The sequence below is a fragment of the Mesoplodon mirus genome, assembly GCF_964341445.2.
Source record: "Mesoplodon mirus genome assembly, chromosome: 15".
Lineage (NCBI taxonomy): Eukaryota > Metazoa > Chordata > Mammalia > Artiodactyla > Ziphiidae > Mesoplodon > Mesoplodon mirus.
This window is the reverse complement of record NC_138991.1, coordinates 15353109-15362572: the sequence shown is the minus strand read 5'-3', so window position 1 is coordinate 15362572 and position 9464 is coordinate 15353109. Positions and strand designations below refer to the sequence as shown.

The 9464-nt window shown below is 46.9% G+C and overlaps 1 protein-coding gene across 1 annotated transcript; it reads right to left on the bottom strand.

The window, feature by feature from the left end:
• Positions 1-3605: 3605 nt before the first annotated feature.
• On the bottom strand, positions 3606-5571 carry LOC309816697 (antileukoproteinase-like; the record flags this gene model as incomplete). Its single annotated transcript, XM_082644484.1, has 4 exons — positions 3606-3693; positions 4272-4421; positions 4652-4810; positions 5490-5571. The coding sequence occupies 4 exons, from the start codon at positions 5569-5571 to the stop codon at positions 3689-3691; spliced, it is 396 nt and encodes a 131-aa protein (XP_082500610.1). The 3' UTR covers positions 3606-3688.
• Between the last annotated feature and the right edge of the window lie 3893 nt (positions 5572-9464).

Genomic DNA, 9464 nt, shown 5'->3' with positions numbered 1-9464 from the left:
AAATCATCCCTACTCTCTGCTTCTCCCAAGGCCTTCAACAAAATCAAATGAGACAGAGGATACAAATGATTGTGTTAAGAATTTACAGGGTGCCTGGAATATAGTCAGCCCTCAGGAAATACTCCCCTCATCATACATGTAAAGACACGCATAGGTGTGCTTGTAAACATACAGATCTGCAATCCAATGCACCCAGCCTATGAGTACTGACCCTCTCTCCTAAATAAAGTATAAGCTCTCCTGGGCAGCTACAAACAAGTATGCCAGACCTGTCAAACTTGACTGTGCATGAGAATCATAAAATGCATATTCTGATTCAGTACGTCTCAGATGGGGCCAGAGATGCTGTATTTCTCCAGCTCTCTGGTACGCCAACGCTGCTGGTCTGTGGACCACACCTTGAATAGCAAGCAGGTGTGCCACAAAGACACAACAGGCACATAGAAACACACATGCAGGCATAAGTGAAAACCCACATATGCACATGAATTTGCAATTTCTCAGAAATACGCTAGGTAATAGGAGTCGGATCTCCAAAGGCATGGACCCACATTTCATGGGAAAAATTTGATCTGTTGGCATCTGTCCAGAACCTAAGAAATGTTAGGCTCTGGGAGTGCTAGGGCAGTGCTAGGGTGGGGTGGGACAGAAAAGGACAGGACAGGACAGTCTGGACATTCTGTCCCTGAAGTAAGTGCTGCTCCCATGAAATGGGGGCTTGAAGTCCTCCTAAACTGTCCAATCTAGACCTCTTTGGTACCTGGAAGCCTTCACTTCCCCTTTGGTAGCAGCAATCTTCATCTGCCCCAGCTTCCCCAGGGTCAGAAAAGCAGGGAGTATCCAGTGAACTTGTGGTTCACCTTTTCCTTTTTCTAACAGTATCTTTTGTTAAACAGAATTTTAATTTTTTTTTTCCGGGAGGGGGAGTGACAAGAAACAGCCTTATTTATTTATTTTTTTCAGCCAATCATTTAAAGTGAACAATTCAGTATCATTTACTACATTCACAGTGTTATGTAACTGCCACCTCTATCTAGTTCCCAAACATTTCCATCACTCCAAAGGAAACCCCCTTACCATTAAGCAGTAATTCCCCCACCCCCAGCCCCTGGCTACCTCCAGTCTGTGTTCCATCTCTGGATTTAGCTATTCTGGATATTTCATATAAATGCAGACATACCATACATGACCTTTTGTGTCTGGCTTCTTTATCCATGTCAGAGCATGTATCAGTATTTTAGTCCTTTTTATGGCTGAACAATATTCCATCATAGGGACACACAACATTTTGTCTATTCACCCACCGATGGACATTTGCACTGGCTACTATAACTAGTGCTGATAAGAACATGTATGTGCATGTACTTTTTAAAAATAAATTTATTTATTTATTTAATTTATTTTGGCTGCATCGGGTTTTTTTTTTAACAACTTTATTGGAGTATATTCGCTTTACAATGGTGTGTTAGTTTCTGCTTTATAACAAAGTGAATCAGTTATACATATACATATATCCCCATATCTCTTCCCTCTTGCGTCTCCCTCCCTATTTTACATTTGGTAGTGTATATATGTCCATGCCACTCTCTCACTTTGTCCCAGCTTACCCTTCCCCCTCCCCGTATCCTCAAGTCCATTCTCTAGTAGGTCTGCATCTTTATTCCCGTCTTGCCCCTAGGTTCTTCTGACCATTTTTTTTTTTAGATTCCATATATATGTGTTAGCATATGGTATTTGTTTTTCTCTTTCTGACTTACTTCACTCTGTATGACAGACTCTAGGTTCATCCACCTCACTACAAATAACTCAATTTCGTTTCTTTTTATGGCTGAGTAATATTCCATTGTATATATGTGCCACATCTTCTTTATCCATTCATCTCTCGATGGACACTTAGGTGGCTTCCATGTCCTGGCTATTGTAAATAGAGCTGCAATGGACATTTTGGTACATGACTCTTTTTGAATTATGGTTTTCTCAGGGTATATGCCCAGGAGTGGGATTGCTGGGTCGTATGGTAGTTCTATTTTTAGTTTTTTAAGGAACCTCCATACTGTTCTCCATAGAGGCTGTATCAATTTACATTCCCACCAGCAGTGCAAGAGGGTTCCCTTTTCTCCACACCCTCTCCAGCATTTATTGTTTGTAGATTTTTTTTTTTTTTTGCGGTACGCGGGCCTCTCACTGCTGTGGCCTCTCCCGTTGCGGAGCACAGGCTCCGGACGTGCAGGCTCAGCGGCCATGGCTCACGGGCCCAGCCGCTCCGCGGCACGTGGGATCCTCCCGGACCGGGGCATGAACCCGCATCCCCTGCATCGGCAGGCGGACTCTCAACCACTGCGTCACCAGGGAAGCCCTATTTTGTCTTTTTGTAAATCATTAATCTAATTAAGTTCTCAGTTTCCTTTAGAATCCATAGAGCACAGAAAAACTTCGAGCAAAGTTCCCTGCTTGGCTCCAGCTCTCGGAATTCCGGTTCTTGTTACTCTTTCCACTCCACTGAGACAAGAACAATATCACTCTCCTGTGGTTCTGGCCAAGAACATGTCATCAACATGACCTACCATGACAATACTCCTAGTGTTGGGAAAGGCAGTCTCATGCATGCATCCCCCACTACAAAAGAATGGGCCTTGGACCTGGAATACTTACTTACCAAGACATAAGGAGCCCATACAAGCTATGCCAGGCTTATTGTCATGAGTGGAAATATCTTTCCCTGTTTTAAGCTCAACACATGCTCCTTTGTTTTGTGTGTGTGCCCTCTGGCATCTGGTTAACCCCACTGCTGTATCTGCCCTCAGTGGGGAAGGGATGGGGTCCTTCTACCGTGTCGTGAAAGGAGTGCCTACACGTAAATTGCCCGGCATCAGCTGCCAGGAGAGACTCCCTAGCCATGGGAAATCGAAGCCCGCTGTGGAAGCGTCTTGTGTAAGTGAAGCCTTGTTTCATCCAGTGCTCGACTATGCTGTGCTTTCCTTGGAGACTCTGATACCAATATACAATGGACAGACAGATGTGTTTGGAGTCCTCCCTTGGGCCTGATAATCGGGTTCTGTTCTGTTCAACACTTATTTTAAGATAGAAGAAATAGTGTCTTGGGAGAGAAGAGAAACGAAAGAGGCTCAAGATCACCACAGAAGGAAAGTATCCACCATTTTTTGAGAACCTGCTATGGCCCCGTAACATTGCTCTTCATTTTGCATTGGATACCCCAATGCTCCAGACACCAAACACTGTGAGAAGTTGATTTTTATCATCACTTTGCAGGTCAAGAGATTAAGATGTAGGAGATAATGTCATTTGTCCCAAACCACAGAGCCAAGGCTTTTCAGACTCATGATGTAAATTCTGGTCTGTCCAGCCCCTAAGCCTCTTCCTTCCACTCCATATCTGTAAGAGGGAGGCCTCTTATTCAGACATTCCCTCATCGTCTCCCACCCAACTGATATTCCCCAATGAACCACAGAAGCAGGATGTACGGAGAGAAATATGATCATTTATTTATTGACCAATCAACAGGCATTTGCTGGCAGCCTACTGGGTGCCAAGCCTTTCTGCAAAGAAGATATTGGTGATAGGACCAAGGCTTCACCGCGGAGTGCCCCAGTGATCCAAGTGTGGGAGTAGAAGGGAATTCCCAGACTACACAGAGTAGGAATCCAGAGCCACTTCCAAGTGGCAGGAATCAGGCTGTGAGAGAAAATGAGATCAGGGCTTCAATATAGGAACCAGCCAAGTCATCTCCACATTCTCTCCCCAAGAAACCCCTTGAGATAGAGAAAATAGCAAGGTGCTGATATAGTTGTATGAGTCTTGGTATCAGGAGGCTGATTTCAAGTCTCTATTTTACTAGAAAACTCTAAGGTCGGAGCACTGAGCAAGATTATCCTCAAAATCCACTGATCTTTTGGGCTTTGACCCTAGACAACATCTTGGAAATAGCCTTAATAATACATACTTAGTGCACAGTGCTTTTGACAATGCACTTTCAAGTTCATTGTGTCCATTTTACAGATAAGGAAACTGAGACTCACAGTCACTTGCCCTGGGGCCCTTATTCAAAAAGGCTGGGATAGAATCAGAGCCATGAGCCATCCTATGGAAATCCTTGCCCTGGGAACAGGGCTCTTGAAAGACAAGGGAGTCAGGCAGAGGCTTTCCTTGGGGTCCGGATCAGGAGTCCCCCTGTTTATATGCCTGGAACTCCAGAGGGTTGAGACTGAGAGAGCCGGAGGGAAGGAGGTCAGCCTGCCCCAGCCCCTCCTTACCTTTCACAGGGGAAATGCAGGCTTTTCCACACGTGCCCTTGCAGCACTTTAATGTACCCAAGCACTCGCCGTCTTTCTCACAGTTATTGGGGGGGTTAAACATCAGACATTGACTGTCGACCACTGGACACTTCCCAGCCTTCTCCTCAACTGGTTAGAGTAGAGTCATGGGTTAGAAACCTTGTACCTTCTGGACCCCAGCCCCGGCCCCAGGCCCTGCCCCAGCCTGAGCCTCCCATCCCCATGACTACCACATCCTTCCTCAGGCTGGGATACCCTCTGAAGGTAGGCTCTGGCTCTCTTCTGACATTGGGTCCCCAGTCAGTGCAGGTGGCCAGTTGTCCAGTGCTGCGTGGCTGGTGGCTCTCCCACCTCCTCACCTGGGTTCAAGGTTAAGACAGGATCCATGCATTTGATTCCGCAAGTATCAGGGCAACATATCTTCTTCTCTGGACACTGCCAGTCATTCTTGCACTCGGGTTTCTCATATCTAAGGCACTGGGCAGATTTTCTGGTAGGGCAGGCTCCAGCTTTCAAAGCTTTGGAAGAGAAGATCAGGAGTTGGGGAGGAGGCTGGGTGTTGAGTAGCCTTCACGGCTCCTGGACAAAGCACCGCTTTCCAGTAGTGACCCTCATTCAGGTGACCATCCACAAAGTCCAAAGTGAAGTCCCTGTCTGACCTCCATGAAGTGACAGGCTTGATGAAATCACACACGTGGTCAGGAGAAAGGCATAGGGTTCCCAGCCAAGGTTTCTTTCCCCAGGGAGAAGCAAGGCTACACACAGGCAGATAGGCAGGCTGAGCATGATGGAGATGGAGGGAAATAAACAGAGATAAATAGAACCGACAGAGCAGGTGAAGAGCTGGAGCCAAAGACAGGAAAACAGAGATTAACGGAAAGAACCAGCAAGAGTCAGACTGATGATTGGAGAGCCACTGACCAGGAAATGAGACAGAGAGAAAGAGGGAGAGAAGAATAAGAACAGAAAGGGAGTGAGACCTGGGCTGACAGATGGCTGAGTAAAAGAAGAACTTCCAGATGCTCAGAAGCTTGCACAGAGACCTTGGAGCCCAGATGGACATGAACACACCCCCAGGGACGTCTTCTGAAACTAAGCTGAGAGATTACAGTCTAGAGAAGGGGCCATCCCCACACCACTACGAGCCCCCATCTCTGACCCTGCAGCCAGGATTATACCACGGTGACTCCAACTCACCATTTACACTACCTTCCACAGCCCAAGGTGCCAGGGTTCCCAGGGCAAGAAGCACGAAGGGGAAGAGGCCACTGTACGTCATGGTGAGGGCAGGGGCATCTCTGCTGGCCCAGCCGCCCCAGTTATACCTTCCCTAGTGGGTGTGGCCTCACGAGCATTTCCTCGGCCCCTCCCAGTTTCAATGGCATAAGCAGGAAGCTCGGCCAGAGACCAGGAAGTTTGAGACGGGAGAGACAGTGGCTCATTCCTGTCCCGAGCAAGACTGCTAGACCAACAGAGTAAAGGCCAGGGAAGAAATAGGAGAGGCTGGCCTGGGAGATGTCGCCAGGCTGATAAGGAAACCATTTCAGGTGTCCGTCTGAACGCTGAGCATCGTAGGGGCCCCAGGTTCCTTAGCCGTGTTAGTGGAGATGGGGGGTAAAAGGTCAAATGCAAAAATGCTATTTAGACCTGGATTCTGAGCTGAGACGTTGGGCAATGCACCCCCTAGTTCTCCCACTCCTGGAGGCACTATGCCAGGCCCTGGGGATACAAAAGCTAATGGGACACATAGATGCAGCACAGTGTAGTAGGCAAATGTATGAATGTTAGTGTTAACCTAATCTGGATTCAAACCTTGGTACCACAACTTACTATCTGTTGCCTTGGGCAAGTCAGAAGACCTTCTAGTGTCAGTTTCTGTAAAGCAGGCACCATTATACTTTTTCTTCTTATAATTGTCACGGGGAGTAAATGCACATCTGGCCCAAGGCCTGGGATATAGTAGACACTTAAAAATGGTAGCCATTATAATTATAATTATTATTATTATTAAAAAATAGTCTCTCTCTGATACACACACATGCGTGTGCGCACGCACGTATGCACACACACATACCTCGGAGCTCACAGAAATTTATCAAGTCTTCTGCTAACTCAGATTATTTATTATATCTCGAAAGATCTTAATCCAATTGACTGTCAGTGTAATCTACTTCTGTATTCTAGAGCCTCTGTCACTGACTCGCTGTGTGACCTTGGTCAGAACACTGCAGCTCTCTGAACCTCAATTTCCCCATCTGTACAAAGAGAAGGTTAAACTACGAGGTGAAGTTCTCATCTAGAACCGGTACTGCCATGACTCAACAGCCCAGCACAGACTGAGGGCACTGCTGGTAGGCTCTCCTATTCTCAAGGTCCATCTTGGCTACGCTCACAAGATGGCTTCTTAAGATCGAGGGTAGGAAGAGAGACCAGGAGAAAAACTGGTGGCTGTTCCTTCTTAAGGAAGGCTACCATACCTCATCTCTGGTTCTTGGCTGTAAGACTCATGGTCATGCCTCTGATTGGCTCTCTCTCTTTCACTCACAAATACCATCTGCCTTGCCATCCACTGGTGTTGGGGGAAGGGAGAGTAGGGGGTCTCTGACATCCTTTATGTTACATGCTCTTCTCTGGGCCTCGCTTTACCTACTTCTTTGCCTATTGATTTGTTTCCACACAAGACTATGATTTCTTTGAGGGAGAAAACATGTCATTAAAAGATCACAGACTTTGGAATTACACTGACCAGGTTTCAAATCCTGACTCTCCCACTTAATAAATGTTCCTTTACATAATTATAGCTAATAATTACTGAGCATTTGTTATGTTCCAGGCACAGTGCTGAGTACTTTGTATGATTCATTACCCTTAAACCTCATAACAGTATATTAAGTAGGTAATATAGTCATCCAGTTTGGCCTGCCATACAAGGTGAGAGGAAGACAAAATACTTTGGGTGAGGTTGATCAGGGACTGCCTAAGAACTGATGCTCCTTGCCCAGACATGGAAAGCAGCCAAGAGGTACCGTGAGTCCAAAGCTGGGGTCAGAGGAGAGAACCCCTGTGAGGGTCACATCTATAGTTTGTGCAATTCATGTGCCAGATGTGCAGATGATAAATGAGCTCCAGAGAGAAATATCAGTTAGCATAAACTCTGTTTTTGGTGTCATCTTTTAAAAAGGATAGGGAAATCTCTGGTGGTCCAGTGGTTAGGACTTGGCACTTTCACTGCCATGGCCCGGGTTTAATCCTTGATGGGGGAACTAAGATCCCGAAAGCTGTGTGGCATGGCCAAAAAAAAAAAAAAAGGATATATATTTTTATTTTGATGGAGTCAGTTTTACTCATCTGTCCTTCTATGGATTGTACTTTTTTTTTTTTGCAATATGCGGGCCTCTCACTGTTGTGGCCTCTCCCGTTGTGGAGCACAGGCTCCGGACGAGCAGGCTCAGCAGCCAGGGCTCACGGGCCCAGCCGCTCCGCGGCATGTGGGATCTTCCTGGACCAGGCCACGAACCTGTGTCCCCTGCATCGGCAGGCGGACTCTCAACTACTGCGCCACCAGGGAAGCCCTGGATTGTACTTTTTATGTCAAACTATCCTTACACATTCCCTTCCATTTTGTTTAAATATTTTCACAAGTTTTGTCTTCCACATTCAAGTCATTAATCCATCTGGAATTTATTTATTGTGAATGGTTTGAATTAGGGATCTTGTTTCCATTTTATCCTGATATGGAATGCCAATTGTTCCCCCGTATCATTGATCCCTTATTAATTTATAAAACCACATCTACTGGGGGGGGTTGTTTAGCTAGAAGACCTTATCAGTGGGAGCAGGGTGGAGAGGGGACCCTGAGGTTAGGACATTCCAGGTCTCCTCCTATCTTACCATATGTCAAGGCAACGCATCATATTGAATCCTAATTTGAAGTGTTGCATCACAGCTCCCTCGTACAAAATTGTTAAAGTGATGGAAGAAGGTGTTGAAGTTAGAAATGTCAGGTAGATGCTCTCCCTAAGGGTGAACGGGCAGGTGATCTCTTATCCATGGTCCAGGGCAACAGAGGTTGTGCTCACAAATGGGTTTTGTGTGAGGTCAGCCTCCTTTGATCTTTCACAATGGGGATACATGGGAAATACACACCCTTGCAATTGTGTGGGGGTTTGAGCATCACATACTGGCCTCTGGATACATCTAGGCTTGCATCACAACAGGGGAGCACAAAGCCACAGGTTATCTCCATCACTATGCTTCTACCCAGCTACTCCTGTAGGTGCAGTAGAGCCTGAGGATTACTTTCAGGCATGGGAAACCTAACTGTTGGCCAACATTGGACTTGCCCTGCCAGTACAACCTGTAACTTAGTCAGCTTCTGGCCTGTTAGCTTCCAATCAATGCCATGGACTTGCAAGCTTCTGGAAAGCAGCTGAATTGAGAGCACTCACCCCAGCCCTTCCCCCAGTCTCCTCTCTCCTCCCAGACCTCTGCCTTTTGGCTGCTGGTACTAAGTCAGGGGAAAGCCTCCCAATTTCACTCCAAACATTCTCCCCATTACTGATAAAGTGGAAAGAGCCCTGGACGTAGACGTGCTCCCAGAATGGCTTTGGGAACATCTCTTCCCCTCTCTGGCCTCAGTTGCCTTTTCAGTGAAATGGAACTGGTGATACCAACCTCACAATGTTGCCATAAAAATTACATGGGATCGTATAGGATAAAGAGCCCATCACCATCCCTGGAACATAGGATGGTCTCTGTTCAGGTATGTGACCCTGGCTGCCTGAAATCCCACCGTGAACAGTGTGCCCTTTGGGTGAGCCTTACTCCCTTCCTTCCAGGCTTCTTTTAAAGTGCAGATGCCCCTGGGAGGGGGACACAGAAGTCACTGGTCCCTCAAGGCATCAGAGGCTGTGCAGATGTTTCCTCCCATGCTGAACTGAGATGATGAAGACCGACACGGGGAGGGGAGGGGTCTGGGTATGAGGGGCCCAGGCTGGCTGCCCAAACACACCTGCCTTCCCAGAATCATCTGCCACTCCCTTTCTGGCCCACTGAGCTCCCTGCTATTCTAAATGTTTGGCCAATCCTGCCTTGATCAAACAGGCAGAGGATCACAGCCACCATGTGAGCCTGTGGATGAGGTTACTCCCCACCCAACTGTGCGCCTGTGGG